General features: G+C 36.0%; 2 protein-coding genes across 2 annotated transcripts in view; both read right to left on the reverse strand.

The window, feature by feature from the left end:
- The window catches only part of LOC125255218, a 122,467-nt gene extending 119,142 nt beyond the window's left edge, over positions 1-3,325 (reverse strand). The window contains 3 exon segments of the mRNA XM_048170263.1: positions 2,804-2,830; positions 2,913-2,976; positions 3,199-3,325. Coding sequence (XP_048026220.1) covers positions 2,804-2,830; positions 2,913-2,961 — 76 coding nt within the window. The 5' untranslated portion in view covers positions 2,962-2,976; positions 3,199-3,325.
- Positions 3,326-6,932: 3,607 nt separating this feature from the next.
- LOC125255177 (pancreatic secretory granule membrane major glycoprotein GP2-like) lies at positions 6,933-14,743 on the reverse strand. Its single transcript, XM_048170210.1, has 13 exons — positions 14,326-14,743; positions 14,168-14,239; positions 13,697-14,089; positions 11,332-11,715; positions 11,161-11,244; positions 10,463-10,582; positions 10,275-10,395; positions 9,019-9,043; positions 8,726-8,886; positions 8,305-8,550; positions 7,935-8,079; positions 7,533-7,635; positions 6,933-7,435 (listed from the first exon to the last, which is right to left on the reverse strand). Exons 1-13 carry the CDS (start codon positions 14,726-14,728, stop codon positions 7,332-7,334), a joined length of 2,361 nt encoding a protein of 786 aa, XP_048026167.1. The 5' UTR covers positions 14,729-14,743; the 3' UTR covers positions 6,933-7,331.
- Between the last annotated feature and the right edge of the window lie 1,742 nt (positions 14,744-16,485).

Consider the following 16,485-nt stretch of genomic DNA (forward strand, 5'->3'; position numbering starts at 1 on the left):
TGATGAACATCTTTGGTTTTAATGAGAAAAAAAATGATACGAGGGTGGATTACAGCCCAGAATCTCTGGAACCCTGAACAAAAATTTTAACATTCGTCCATTAGGAGAATATAGGCTAATATAAAATGCATACACGTATTTATTGACAAATGTAAACACTCTTAACACTAACAATATGTTGTATTATAGTAGATAGGATGAAACTATTAAAACATGAGCTCTATATCAATAAATTCTGTGCATTTATTATTGTAATAATATAATTACAATACTACCACCACCACACACATTCCCGTCCCACCCACTTTTTAAAACAAAGTTACGCCACTGTTTTAGAAGTAACCTGTACTGACATATCTTAAAATATTTCAGTGTCATTGTTTTGTCTCAAGATGCACACCAGAAATGTTTTTACTTAAGGCACATTTAAAAAAGCTACTTAAATGTTCTAATTGAACTAAGACCTAATCCTTGCTTAATCTAAGCCCTGTCTGTGAAACTAGTCCTTTGTGCACTGTGTAAGGTATATTAGTTGTGTGTGAGATTATTGCAGGGGAGGACGTGTTGCATTGATTGTTAAAGGATTAGTTCACTTTCAAATACAATTTTCCTGATAATTTACTCACCCCTATGTCATCCAAGATGTCCATGTACTTCTTTCTGCAGTCGAAAAGAAATGAAGGTTTTTGATGAAAACAGGATTATTCTCCTTTTAGTGGACTTCAATGGCCTCCAAATGGTTGAAGGTCAAAATTAGTTTCAGCTTCAAAGGGCTTTAAACGATACCAGACGAGGAATAAGGGTCTTATCTAGCGAAACGATCAGTCATTTTCTAAAAAAAAAATACAAATGTATATGCCTTATAACCACAAATGATCGCCTTGCAAGTGCTTCCACCATTCCGCGTTCCGTATTCTTAAAAAAGCTTACGCTGTATGTCCTACACCTTCCCTATTCAACTTGAACGGACATGGCACTAATTCCATTTTTTCCGTAAGTAGAATAGGGAAGGCGGAGGACATACAGCGTAAGCTTTTTTAAGAATACGGAACGCGGAATGGTGGAAGCACTTGCAAGGCAATCATTTGTTTATATAAAGCATATACATTTGTATTTTTTTTTTAGAAAATGACCGATCGTTTCTCTAGGTAAGACCCTTATACCTCGTTTGGTATCGTTTAAAGCCCTTTGAAGCTGCACTGAAACTAATTTTGACCTTCAACCATTTGGAGGATATTGAAGTCCACTATAAGGAGAATAATCCTGGAATGTTTTCATCAAAAACCTTAATTTTGTTTCGACTGAAAAAAGAAGGACATGGACATCTTGGATGACATGGGGGTAAGTAAATTATAAGGAATTTATTATTTGAAAGTGGACTAATCCTTTAATGGATTTCTCCACCTTTTTATCCATGTGTTACGTCTGTAAGCTGCAGTACTCTTAAGTACCAGTAGATGGCAGCCTCGTCCCTCATTGTTTCCATACACTCTGTTATTCCCAGACTTCATTTCCCAGTATCCCCTGCTCATTATTAGTTAACTGTTTCAGCTGTGTCTTGTTTCTCATTTATTACCCTGTCTATTTAAATGCCTTTTGCCCTGTATTCTTTATGAAGTTTTATTTTTTTATTATTTTCTGTTGGCATTTTGAGCAGTTCTGGTGTTCTTTTTATTATTCATGAGTTGTGGATTCCTTGTTCCTGTCTGCGCTTCATGGAGTGTATGTATGGATAGATTAAATGTGCTTGACCCTCTGCCTGGTATGGACTAAGACCTTGGATTATAACTATTATTAACTGCATTTAGATTCTCACTCCTGCTGTATGCCTTCATTCCACCTCCACCAAAACATTACACCCTGAGTGCAGAGCAAGTTGTGTTTTCTTAAGTTTCATTAATGCATTTCTTTTTATAAATCTTTATGGTTTGCAAGATTTTGTTGGGGGAAAAAATAAAAAAAATAAAAATAAATAAATATATATAAATATATATATATATATATATATATATATATATATATATATATATATATATATATATATATATATATATATATATATATATATATATATATATATATATATGCTGAATTAGCCAGGCACTGCTGCTTCTAAAATCACACTGTTTTGTGCATTTTGCACATACTGACATCCACCATAGTAACACTGAAAGACAAGATGAATCAAAGTACATCACAAGTAGCTTTTACACGAGCCGAGCTAAATACTAATATAAAGAAGCTGCACGCAGTGTCATACACACAAACACAAAACACCATCATGATAAGACACAACACTAAATTAATGCAAAAAACAACTATTTAATAACATAGTATGTAAGATAAAACTATAAAAGAAAAGAAAAAAAGAAAAGAAAAAAAATAACTATAAAAGAAAAACCATCAAATGTGAACTGCCATGCAGGGAATTCTGGGAATGGCAGTTTACAGTTTTTAACTGTAAATTATAAGAAGATTTGTTCTTTTGTTCTTTTTTTTTTTTTTTTTGAAAATGGTAAATTTAACAGCATTGGCTGAAATGTAAAATTAGATTTAATACAGTTTTCCCTGTATATAGTACAGGAAATTACTGTTAACCAATTACATTTTTACTGTCGCATTTTTACAGTCTTTTACTTCTACATTTTTTACAGTATATGAATTTCAATTTGTGCTAAAATGTTATGAGGTTTCATATCAACAGGAAAACTCTTTCACCATATGAATTATTTCCACTACTTTTATTTCTGCATTTTTTAATTGGATAAATTGAAGATTAGTTGAAGTGAAAGAATGAATGTACCTGTTGTTTGTCCACTGATTATTTCACCTGTTAAAGACACAATTAAGCATAATTATTTATTATTGGGAAAATATTTAGTCATTTTACAGACAGATTATAAAACACTCACCATTAATCAGCAGCAGTAGAGACACACACAGTGAGATCAGAAACCTCATTGTGACGAACGCCACCTGCACACACACATATACAACATACACACGAAATATGTTTCTTACATTTTGTTATATTTTATTCTTTCTTTGTTGCGCACATTTGTAAAACAACTATAAAATTTGCAGATACTTATAAAAGGTCAATTTTCTAAATATATGAGAAACGGGCAAACTTTACAAAATAATTGGGATCCATCAAAATCTGGTGGCCCAATGGGATAAAACAGAAATATTTTTTACCTGAGGTCAGATGCTGCTGCAGAGCAAACTCAGTGAGATTCTCTCTTCAGCAGCTCAATACAGTGATGCTGAACTGCAGCTCTCACAATCTCATCAGCGCCTTTAATAACTGTGGGTGGATCATTACTGGAACTAGAAGTAATTTATCAACAATAGCTTAAACCAGTTTTTCATGTGACATTGAGATATTTGTTATTTGAACGGATAGTTTCCTTTTGTACACCTGCATGCTTTCACTCTCTGCTTGAATAGATGTCAGTAGAGATGGAATGATGACAGGCCAGTTTGATTTGTTAAGCACAGTTTTCCAAAAGCAAATGTACAAAAAATAGTATCTTAAAACACCCAGTGAGTGACCCAAAGGTCACTGGAAAGATTCATGTCAATTTAATGATGGTAAATAAATATTAGTTTACAGTTTTTTACAGTCGCTATATACGTTTCTTAATACTTACATCACTTTTTCAAAACTCTTCACTATAATTTGATTATTACGATATACTACATGTAACATATGTAACAATAGCCATGTCTCATTTCGAAGGCTGCATCCTCTAGAGGTCACATTTGAAGGCTGCATCCGTCATTTAAGAAAAATAACCGTTGGATTGCAAAGTAAGAAAGAAAATACAGTATTTTACACCTCACATGGAATAACCATCAATTTTATTATGGTTACTTCTCTTAAATAAGACATCCTTGATGACGTACGCAGCCTTCAAATGACCTCTGGAAGACGCAGCCTCTGAAATGAGACGCAGCTAATGACACTGTAAAATAAAGTGTTTGCAAAAAATCTAATAATATCAAAGCAATAAGATGTAATTGAACACCTACACAAGTGTTAGTCTTTCAATTTCATTACCATCTCTATATAAGGGGATGAATGAATAATTTTGTACTGTACTGTAAACATAAACTCCAGTGAATTATAAGCAGTGTGTTTTAGGTCTGTGTTTTATGATTGATAAAGTGTGTTTATTGGATGAATCCTTTGCTAGTGTTCTGGAAGAATGAATTGACTTGAGACATGAATGAAGTGTTTTGGTGCATTTTGAATGTAAAAATTAACTGCTGTGGCAATTTAAAATTTGGTTAGGAGAACAGAGTGAAGAGTTCTGGAAAAACTGACCTAAGTATTGAGAAATGTGTTCTAGCGATTGTAAAGAACTGTAAATAATTAATGGTTATATTAAAAGCTTCATCAATAAGTTATCTGGAAGGATGCAGCCAGTGGTCAAATAAGACAGGGTTTGTAAGATGTGCAAACTAGCAAGATCATAACAGGAATGCAGAAATACATATCAAATTTATTTTGAATGCAAATAACACCTATAACACAAGCCCTAAAGTATAATGTCTTTTAAAACAACTGGGAAATGGCATGCTAGTTTGCACATTAGCATTAGGTAAATGGGTGTCTAATATCTGGATATCGACAATGAAGGGAAAAAACAGTGAGAAACAGAAACAAATGCTAATCATGGAATCTAATTTATGAAGACCACATAAAATACATAAAATTAGGCCAAACAGACAAATGCTGTTAAAGCGGGAACATGTCATAATTGTCACATACATATATTTTATATTTTCTTTGAATTGACACAACACCGCTCATAAGATGTGCACGTCCCATGGGTCAATCATTTCATCTGAAGTAAAAAATCAGCTCTGACCTCTGTTCTTGAAAAGTTTAAGGAAGTGAACACTATATTCAACGGTTTACCGGAGGAGCAACATTTACTCTTCAGGAATGTTCCACATTCCTCACTTGCACATTGCACAAGTTCATCATAAACAAAGAAAAAGAAAAAGAAAAAAAAAAAAAAGATTTACGGAGGTAAATAGGAAAACAATGATTTAATGATGCAGAGTTCAATTCTGCTGTAAAGCAGCTCTATAAAAGAAAATAGAGTCATTGTTCGGTGACACTTCCACCAGTGTTAGGATACATTTTCCAAAGCACATAATCACCTGAGGCCCTATTTATATTACCTGAGATTCTGATTAGTGTGTCAGTTTTGCTACATAATGTTTATGCATGGATAAATTTGTGTTAATTGAGTATACATTGTGACAGCTTGAGGTAATTATAATACTTAATTATATGTTACTTTCTTGTGTCTTCCTAATGAGAACATTAAAAATTAGCTAATTTTTTGTGTAAAGTTTTGCAGGAAACATAGAGAAAATTGTATGTGTGTGAAAACAGGTGAAATGTGTTTACAGTTTTGAGAAATGTATTGTCTTAAGAACTGAAAGAATGGTTTGGGAAATTGAGCCAAGTGAATCAGTTACAGTGAGTTAGCAATCGAGAAAAAACTGTAATATTTCTTCCTACTCCCTTGTCAAAACAGGAAGAGGTTAATGCATAATATGGCAAATATGATGATTGCAGTTTCTGCACATTTTTTTTTTTTTTACAAATGGGCAAAATAATCATGTTAATTCCAGTAATACAGAATGCAGAAGATCATGATTATGTGATAAAAAAAAAAAAAAATAAAAGGGTTGAAAATTGTGGTGAGATAATCTAACCATCAATAGAGACAAACAGACACTCCTCTATGAATGTACAGCAGGAAACCTGAACATTATTAGGAGCTGATTGTATCTATGAAACTCAAACCTCATGTATATAAAAGTGTTATAGAGACACACTGAAGAGGATGAATATGTTTCACTAAACAAATACTGTCTTTTAGCATCTTATTGCATTGAAATGGAAACAACCTTGACCTAAATGTTCATCATAAGTTTGCATTTGTGTGTCTAAGGTAAATGGATGTGCAATAAAAAATAAGCTGATGTATGTCTGACACATTTAGAAACCTGTTATACTAACTGAATATACCAGCTATATGACATACCAGGCCAAAGGGTCTTTCACACATGCAGCATTTTAACACTTAGATCAACTGAAACACAATCAATACCTTTTAGGTTAAAACTTCATATTAGAGCAGTTCATTTTAATTCATACTTCTATCTAATAGCTCTTATATTTATCTTACCACGTTTGACAGGAATCTGTAATCTGAATCACACGATATGGTCATTGCTACAGACATATTGCTGATTGTTTATGATCAAATGTAGAAATCTTCTAAGTATATGATCTGTTATATTTTGTTGTCAAATCCAAATGTTTTAATAATAGAAACACTTTCACAAAACATTCAACAATATGGTAATAATGATATTAATAATAATAATACATTTCAAAAATATTAAAAGAGTTTTATCTGAATGTTGCATAAATGCAGCAGTGTGTCTTAGTGGTCAACAGATATTAATGTTAAGCTCTCACGCAACAGGGTCAATCGAGGACAGTGTCAGAGAACTGCTTGAATGTGAACTTGCACTCTTTCCTACCACCTCTTCAATTTCAGTTTCTCTTCACCTCCTATAACTGAAAACTAGAACAATACAAGAACATTTTTTTGGCAATCTGACCACTGTCTGAACATCACCCCATCTTGTGTTCTAAAAAAACAACTCAACCAGTGCTGCAACATTCCTCAATGCCTTTAGAATTGAATGTAACATAGCACGACTCTCTCAGGCTTATTATTATAGCATCATGATGGAAAAGAAGGAAAACGATTGCAAAGATAGCAGTAAAAAGATAACGCTATGATCATTAATCTTTCTCATGCTGAAATAAAATGATTGCAACAGAAAAAAAGAACTATGAGTCCAACCATCAAATTTATTTATTTATTTCTCCTCATTTTGGGTCATGCCTTATACCAAATACCTGAATAAAATATTACAACACAATTTTTAAGAAAATAAAATCATATTAGTTCATTTTCTATTATTATAACATCAGATTTCCACAGAACAGAAATGGCCCAATTATGTTTTTATATGATTTGAATAAACACAAATCTGATGGTCACTGTTTTATAGCACATCCTCTCAAGTAATTCAGAATTAATGTACTACATAAAAATTAATGTAAATGATTAAATAATTCTTTTTTTATGCCACATAATTAATCATAAACAAATAATATCAGTTATAAAATAAAGAAATGTTTAGAAACCCACAACCACTGTGGCATCAGTTAAGCATTAATTAAAATGATTCTAAACAATATGCATGTAAAATGTCGTGGTACTAAACTAAAAGTGTGTCAGGACACTCATCAGAGGAACAAGAAACACCAACAGAGAACCACACAGACAAGAAGCCTCAGATACCTTCACTTGGTCTGGAACCAACTTATCTGTGAACAGGGAATATAATGAAATGCAGTGAAATGTAATGTATTTACATTTATAAACCTTTATTTACAAAATGATTCAAATAAATGAAATGTTCACCTGTGTTCCCTTCAGACAACATCAGAGGACCCATGGATATGGAAGCACTGTCATGGAAGTCCAGAGACCTGCGCTCTCTCCGCTGGTGTCCAGAGTCACAGTCCTGATAGAGAAAAGAGCAAAATTAGCTGTGTGAATCCCTGTTAAATATCACTGAACAAACAAGAAACATTAAGGAGTGCACAAAGTCTCCAGAGGAGGGCAGCAAAAACAAAAGGTATTTGCAGCCTTGAATTAAATCTTTACGTCATACCAGCCTTATATTTGTGTTTGATCAACAAGGGTTAATAAACCGCAGGTTCAGGAACTTTTGCATTTACTCATCACAACTACAGTACTAAAGCTACTCTTAAAAATGTAACATCACCATTTTATGAATTATATTAAGTTTTGTAAACTCACCATTGAGCAGCGATTGCTTGACAGAAGGCAAAGGTGAACAGCACAGTGCAGGTAAAGCTTAGTGGAGTTTGCAGTGAAGATGAACATCCTGAAGGAGACGCCGTTCTGCAGCAGCTCCACTGTGTTGTCATTTGGATTGGGACACCTGAGAATATCAATAATGACAATATCGTTCTGCTGGATTTCATGAAAAAAAAAAAAAAAAAAAATGGAACCATGTGCTTTAGTACTGAAATCCTGAAAGATCTCAGGCAATCCTAAAATTGTTGTGGATTATTATTTATTTAATCTATCAAAAGATCAAAAGTTTATAAAAAATTTTTTACAGTTAAAAAATAGCTTTAAGGAATAGAGAAAAGCACTGCTTTACTCTGAATCGATGAGATCCCAGCGGAGGCTGTAATCAGGATCATTCACAGGTGTAGCCCAACACGTGTCCATCACCAGGGCAAACTGGCGGCTGTCGACCCCCTCAACACGAACTTCCACATGCATCTCCTGGTCGAGCTCTGCATCCACTGCACCAGTGAAGGGCCGGGTAAACTCATCATCCTGATATGGAATCATCCGGACTCGATATCTGCCTTCACCAGCGGGAAGAGTCTTGTGGACAATGCTGTCACAATGGTCAAAATCCATTAAAAAAACCTAAAGTTCTATGTGCATTTTTGTATTTGCCTCAATCTATATTTAGAAATACAGGCATTTTAAGAGCACATTATATACACATTATATATACTTGGATTTGCATACATTTACTAATTTTTATATTGTGCGTTAGTTTTTCTCACCTCTCCAGTGGGTTGATTTCCACATTCATGGAAAGTGTTTGTGTTTGAGGATAAACACAGCTGAAAGAAAGCTTCAGGATTTTCTGTCTGCTGATGATGAGACCTTCTGACCTCGGTGTCCCCAGAATAAAGTTATCATAAATGAAGTGGGTGCCGTTAGCCTGCGCACAACACATATAGAGTTTTGCTGAATTGAAAAGAAAAAAAAAACCTTTCTTATATATTAAAGCAACAACATTAAAAACTACAAAAGCCAATACGTTGTATCAGACAAGTGAAATAATTATCATTACATAATAAGGTAACACTTTATAATAACTGCACACTATGAAGCATTAGTTAAGCATTAGTTAATAGTTATTTCACCACTTATAAAGCATTAATAGACATTAGTAAGTAGTTTATAAATACAGCTATAATTGCTTTATTCTTGATTCATAAGCATATCTGTAATGTGTTTAATAATTGTATTTTCATACTTTATTAATAATCAATTTATCATTTCTAAATTAAGTATTACATTATTTACAAACCAGTTATTTAGGAGTTGTCAGTAGTTCATTTAGTAAGTGTAAGTAAATGATTAATAAACTATTTAAACATTCATTTATACATCTTATTATTTAGACACATAATAATAGTTACTTAGTGTGTTAGTAAATGTTTTATTAAAACATATTCCTACTGCAATTCATGATTTATTCAGGTAGTTATAAAACATTTAGAAGTAGTCAGTTAACTATTTTTGTGAGCTCATCTAAAGTGAGGACTATTTATGCTTTGTAAAGCTTTTATAAATGAGATTTAAAGGTTCAGTGATCTTCTGCACTGCTGTTCTCTAATGTTTTAAAGTTAGTACCGAGGTAGTTTTGACACTAGGAATATGTTAATAAAGCATTTATTAACACACTGAGTAACTAATACTATATGTCTAAATAATAAGATGCATAAATGTACATTTAAATATGTTATTAATCATTTACTTACACTTCCTAAATGATCTTATGAACCACTGACAACTCCAAAATTACTGGTTTGTGAATAATGTAATACATAATTTAGAAATGATAAATTGATCATTAATAAAGTATGAAAATACAATTATTAAACTCATTATAGATATGCTTATAAATCAAGAACCAGGAATTTATAGCTGTATTTATAAATGGCTTACTAATGTCTATTAATGTTTTATTAATGATGAATTAACTATTTACTAATGCTTAACGAATGCTTCATAGCGTGAGTTATTCTAAAGTGTTACCCATAATAATGGTGGAGAATGAAGGCACAAGTTCCAGTCTCTTTTTGTGGCATGGTGTTGTGTTTCCTTCCCCACTGAATCTCTTTGTGATATTGAGAAGTCTAAAGGGAGGTCTGTTTAGGCCCTTTTGTTGTTACAGATTCAGGACTCTTGCAGACCTCTTTAGAGACTTCTCAAAGTCTCAGAGAGATTCTCCAGTTGGTCAGATCAAAATGCATTGGTTATATTAAGCACTGAAAATGCTTGGATGGGGTATTTGAATAGATTATACATAGTTCATCCTACCACAAGATTTGTACCACAGATGTGTTCATCATTATCAAAATGGAATTCCACTCTGCCATTCCGGACCGTTCCTTTGCAGCTGGGATCATTGAGAACCTGCTTTCACAGGTTTCTGAGGAATCTGAGAGAGAAAATGTTTATTAAACAAACGAAAAACATTTCACATTTTGTTGTGTAATGATACCAACCAAAAGAGTCAGGTTGTAGTCTAGGTTGCTCTGCATTACATAAACAGCCATAAAAACCATTTCTTTCCCCACATCTTTCATCCTCAGAGCAGCTGAGCTCAGAACAGTGATCTCTCACATCTAAGACGAGAAGCACAGATAGATGAAATACATGTATGCCTGAACAGTCCACTCAATTAACATGCTACCTATAATCAATATAAACTCTATTTGTTTGTGTGTGTGATCATCCAGGACGAGCTGTGCCGACGCACAACGCACGTACAGATAACTGTTCCGCATATGACTGCAATCGCATGTTTCAAACAGAGATGCCGACAAAGAGGAAAAACTGCGGACAGCAGCTTTAATCTCCGTGTTACATTTGTGTTTTAAGTTATTCAAAGCTGAAAGACAGCTTGATTCTCTTTATATTTAGTTTTGACAAAAGGGATTAAAAAGCCCTTTTGCAATTAATTGCAAAAGACGATTACTTGCAACTTCAAGAAAAATACATTCAAAATACACTTTGCCTCTTAAAGTATTTGCTATAATTTACTTAAAGTGGACAGCATATTATTAAGGGTTCTACCATTTAAATATATGCACTTTTCTTCTTTTTTCTTGTGTAATAGTGGGATAAACAAAAAGGCCTAATGAAAATACATGTGTAAAATTATGCACATGAGAGTTCATAAAGGAGTAAAGACAATATTTACCGGTGGTAGTGATGGGCATAGTTATGGTTTCTATAGCTGGGATTGTCTCTGTTGTTGCAGACGTTGCATTAAGGCCTGTGACATCTGGTATTAAAATAATTTATCAATATCAATAATTTTCAAATAAAATCCAGAAAGATTAATGACAGAAGTGCATGAGTAAATACTCACCTACACAGTAAGATGAACAAAATGGTGGCTTGACAAACTCATAAACATAGTAATTTCCTGGACAGTCTTTGACTCTTATAGGGTGGGATGTGTAAGTACAGCAGCCATTCCATGAGGACACACAGATCTGACGGGTGACCTCTCCATCTTCCAGCTGTGGGTGAGGGCCGTTGAGCCACAGTGGTTGATCAGTACCACACATATACTGATTAACACATGATTCTGGCATCTGAGCATTTTGACCATTGTAGAACAGCCTGTACCAGCCATTCCACTCCACATTATAATCACACATGCCCAAGTTATAATGGTCAGTGGCTCTCCAAGGCTCATCCAGACTGGTATAGTTGTAGCAGGGATCGACACTTGGAGTGCTGAAAGATACTATTATGGGAAAATAGAAGGATAGCATTGTGTAATGAATATCAAAAGCCTGTGGTGAGGGAACAACCATCCAGACCATGTGCTCATGATGAAGATTACAAAAAGAAACAGAATCAACAGACAAAACATGAAGCATGAGTATTCCAGATCCCAATACTGAATCGAAACCAAACCAGACAGAAGTTTCAGGATTCAGACAACAACCCTAAACACAAACACACATAGACGAGAGAGGACATGGCCCAAGAACTTCTTAAAGCCACACGCTCACAAAGACAAGACAATACACTACATGAGTGTCACCAAACTAAGAACAAGAACAAACAAAGTGACAGGACCCTGACATGTATAGATAGTGGTCATACAGGTGCTAGTCATATAATTAGAATATCGTGAAAAAATTCATTTTTTTTATTGTAAATTATTTTAAAAAATGAAACTTTCATATATTCTAGATTCCCTACATGTAAAGTAAAACATTTCAAACGTTTTTTTTTTTTTTTTTTTTTTTTTTTTTTTTTTTTGTTGATTAGAGCGTACAGCTAATGAAAGTCCAAATTCCAGTATCTCAAAATATTAGAATATTTACATTTGAGTTTCATTAAATGACCATCCCTACAGTATAAATTCCGGGTATCTCTTGTTCTTTGAAACCACACTAATGGGGAAGACTGCTGACTTGGCAATGGTCCAGGAGACAATCATTGACACCCTCCACAAAGAGAGTAAGTCACAGATGGTCATTACTGAATGTGGTGGCTGTTTACAGAGTGATGTATCAAAGCATATTAAATGCAAAGTTGACTGGAAGGAAGAAATTGGGTAGGCAAAGTGGCACAAGCAACAGGGATGACCGCAAGCTTGAGAATACTGTCAAGTAAAGCCGATTCAAACACTTGGGAGAGCTTCACAATGAGTCAAATGAAGCCGGAGTCAGCGCATCAAGAGTCACCACACTCGGACATCTTCAGGAAAAGGACTACCAAGCCACTTCTGAAACAGAAACAACGTCAGAAGCATCTTACCTGGGCTAAGGAGAAAAAGAACTGGAAAGTGAACAGTGGTCAGAAGTCTTCTTTTCAGATAAAAGTAAATTTTGCATTTCATGTTGAAATCATGGTCCCAGAGTCTGAAGGAAGACTGGAGAGGCACAGAATCTGAGCTGCTTGAAGTCTAGTGGGAAGTTTCTGATGTCAGTAATGATTTGGGGGGGCCGTGACATCTGCTGGTGTTGGTCCATTGTGTTTTATCAAGTGCAAAGTCAATGCAGCCATCTTCCAGGAGATTTTGGAGCACTTTATGTTTCCATCTGCTGACAAGCTTTATGGAGATGCTGATTTCCTTTTCCAGCAGGACTTTTAGCACCTGCCCACAGTGCAAAAACCACTTCCAAGTGGTATTATATTATGTGTTTTATTGGCCAGCCAACATGCCTGACCCCTGAATCTATGGGATATTTTCAAGAGAAAGATGAGAAACAGTCGATCCAACAATATACAGATGATCTGAAGGCTCAATAGTGCCTCAGCAGTGCCACAGGCTGATCACTTCCATGCCACACTTCACTAATGCTGTAATTTGTGCTAGGAGCAAGTCATTTGCTGTAATATGTGCTGCCAACCAAGTATTGAGTGCACAAATGAACATACTTTAAAGAACTTGAACTTTTCTGTTTTGAAAATCCATTTTTTGATTGATCTTAGGAAATATTCTAATATTTTGAGATACTGGATTTTGGACTTTCATGAGCTGTACGCTCTAATCATCAAAATTAAAAAAAAAAAATAATTAAAAAAAACTTTTGAAATGTTTTACTTTACATGTAGGGAATCTAGAATATATGAAAGTTTCATTTTTAAAAATAATTTAGAAAAAAAAAATGAACTTTTTCACGATATTCTAATTGACCAGCACCTGTATAAAAATTTACTATACAAATTGTGATAATCATGCCAAATGCAAAGTTGAATGTTAGATGTACCTGCACAATATCTAGGAGCTGGGATCAAAACCATAGGTCTAGTAAATTTGTAGACATAATAATTTCCAGGACAAGCTTTGACTTGGATTGGGTCGGATCTGTAGTGACTGCACTGATCACGATAAGAGCCATAAATTTCACGAGTAACAACTCCATCTTCTAGCCGAGGATGAGAGCCACCAAGCCACAGAGCACTAAAACCTCCACATGACATGTAATAAAAACACCATTCAGGCATCTGAGCACTCAAGTCATTCATGAAGAGTCGATACCAGCCATCCCATTCTTCAAGAGTGTCATCAAGTACAGATCCAAATCCAAATACAAACCAGGAGTGGTGTGTGTTTCTTGAGTAGTCGTTGAGTATGTTGTAGTTATTGCACGGGTCATCATCTGTGTTAGTGAGCGATAAGATACTCAGTTTTTAATAACCCTCATATATTCATCCATATATTGTTATTAACAACTTACTCAGTGTAATGCTGGATCCAGTGAATATATCTGGACCTACAGTGGAAACCAGCTGTGAAATAGTGCTGACATCTAAAAAGAAGAAAATTCAAGACATGACTGAAATTATTTTAAAAGTTTTGAAAGACTTAGTTACAAAGTAAGAAAAAGCACTGTACCTGTGCAGTATCCTGAACACCCAAATAGTGGATTCACAAGTTCATACACATAGTAATTGCCTGGACAAGCTTTCACTCTTACAGGTTTCGACTTGTAATTCCAGCAGCCTCTTAAATAAGCCTCCCCACAGGCCTCCCCACAGACCTCCCTGGTCACCACTCCATCCTGAGGATGAGGACCATTAAGCGACAGACTGACTCCTGTGTTACAGTATGATGAACTAACACATGTCTCTGGCATCCGGATGTCCATTCCATAGTAGAAAAGCCGGTACCAGCCATTCCAAACTAAAGTTTCATCACAAATGAAATCTCCACTTTCATTGTTGGCTATCCAGGGACGATCCAGAGGCCGATAATTGTAGCAGGGATCACTGCTGATGCTTTGGAAAGCAACTGTCATGAAGTTTACAGAAGCACTGTTAAAATACTGTATTTGCATGGAAGACTATTTATAGCAGTGGTTTTCAATTCTGGTCCAGTCCCACTTCACTAAATAAATACAATATAAATCACCATACGTTCATTTAATATATATATATATACAGTACAATCCAAAAGTTTGGAACCACTAAGATTTTTAATGTTTTTAAAAGAAGTTTCATCTGCTCACCAAGGCTACATTTATTTAATTAAAAATACAGTAAAAAACAGTAATATTGTGAAATATTATTACAATTTAAAATAACTGTTCCCTTTCGTGGGAACTATCAACGCTGCGCGAAACGCATTGGGAGCCTTCTGCGTGATATCGTCATTGAAGCACTCCTGTATCCAACCAATCGTGTAACGAGACGTCAGAGACGGGTGACGTCACGGACCAGGAAACTATAAAGCATGCCCGGATGCAGAGAACACTAGCTTCTGCTATCTTCAGCAAGCGCTCCATGTTATCCCGTGTGTCTTATTTAGTGTTTGTCTGTCTCTCCATTATTTTGGTTTCACTCTTCGTCTGAGGACAAGAGTTTCAGCAACACTTGTGTATATATTTGTGATCGCTGTTTGTGCGTCCTATTTAGTGTTTGTTTGGCTTCTCTTTGTCTGAGGACAAGAGTCTCACAACACTACATACATATACACAATAAGACACGATATATATATATATATATATATATATATATATATATAAAAATGGCGGAAGGCAAGCGGTTCAGGAAGTGTGCTTCTCCCTGCACTCGCTACATTCCTGACGGGGACACACACGATATGTGTGTCGTTTGCCTGGGGGTTGAGCATGCGCAGGCAGCTCTCGAGGAAACTGCTGCGTGCACTGTGAAAAGCTCACCCTTAGAGTGTTGAGATCTCGCCGGACACTCTTTGATAATAAAGGGGGTGCCTCGGTCGGTGTTCCCCGCGGATCGGGTCCCGCTGCTGCCGAGGCAGAGCGGAGACTCCATTCGTGGGGTTCACAGATGGATCTGGCGGTGGGGGTTGAGACGGGCCCCGCCCTATCTCTCCCTTTAGCCGCCAGACCCAGTGTCTCTCCTGCCGTGGCAGAAGCACGCCCAGCGGTTTCTTCCCCGCGGGGAGAGACATCGGCGCTTCATCTATCTTCATCTGAGGATGTTGATGTGATGAGCGTCGAAGCAGGGGAAGAGGAACCGCCATCCTCTTCCCCCGCACATGAGGAGCTCTTGGAGGTAGTGACCAGAGCTGTAGCCAAATTGAATATCAGCTGGCCAGAAGCAGAGCGGGGAGATGTAAAACCAAAAAGCAAGCTTGATGAACGCTTTCTCCCCGCGCGGTCACTACCCCAACGTCGGTGCTTACCATTCTTTCCAGATCTACACACTGAGGTGTCTAGATCTTGGAACAGACCAGTTCAACATCGAGTTTTCAGCCCCCAGACTTCGGTCTATAGTAACATCGTGGGGCTGAAACAGTATGGTTATGCGGCGATGCCCCGGGTTGAAGAGACGCTCACGGGCTATCTCTTGCCTGCTTCGGCATCGTCCTTAAAAGCACCGACGCTGCCCACCAAGCCCCTTAAAACTACATCTAAGCTGGTGGGCAAGGCTTATGCGGCGGCAGGTCAGGCAGCAGAGTGTGTCCATACCATGGCGCTGCTGCAGGCTTACCAAACCGACCTGCTGGGGGAAATTGATACCAGCGGGGAGGCCACATTCGAGTGCATCCAGGAACTGCACAAGGCGACAGACC

The sequence above is a fragment of the Megalobrama amblycephala genome, linkage group LG20, assembly GCF_018812025.1.
Source record: "Megalobrama amblycephala isolate DHTTF-2021 linkage group LG20, ASM1881202v1, whole genome shotgun sequence".
NCBI lineage: Eukaryota > Metazoa > Chordata > Actinopteri > Cypriniformes > Xenocyprididae > Megalobrama > Megalobrama amblycephala.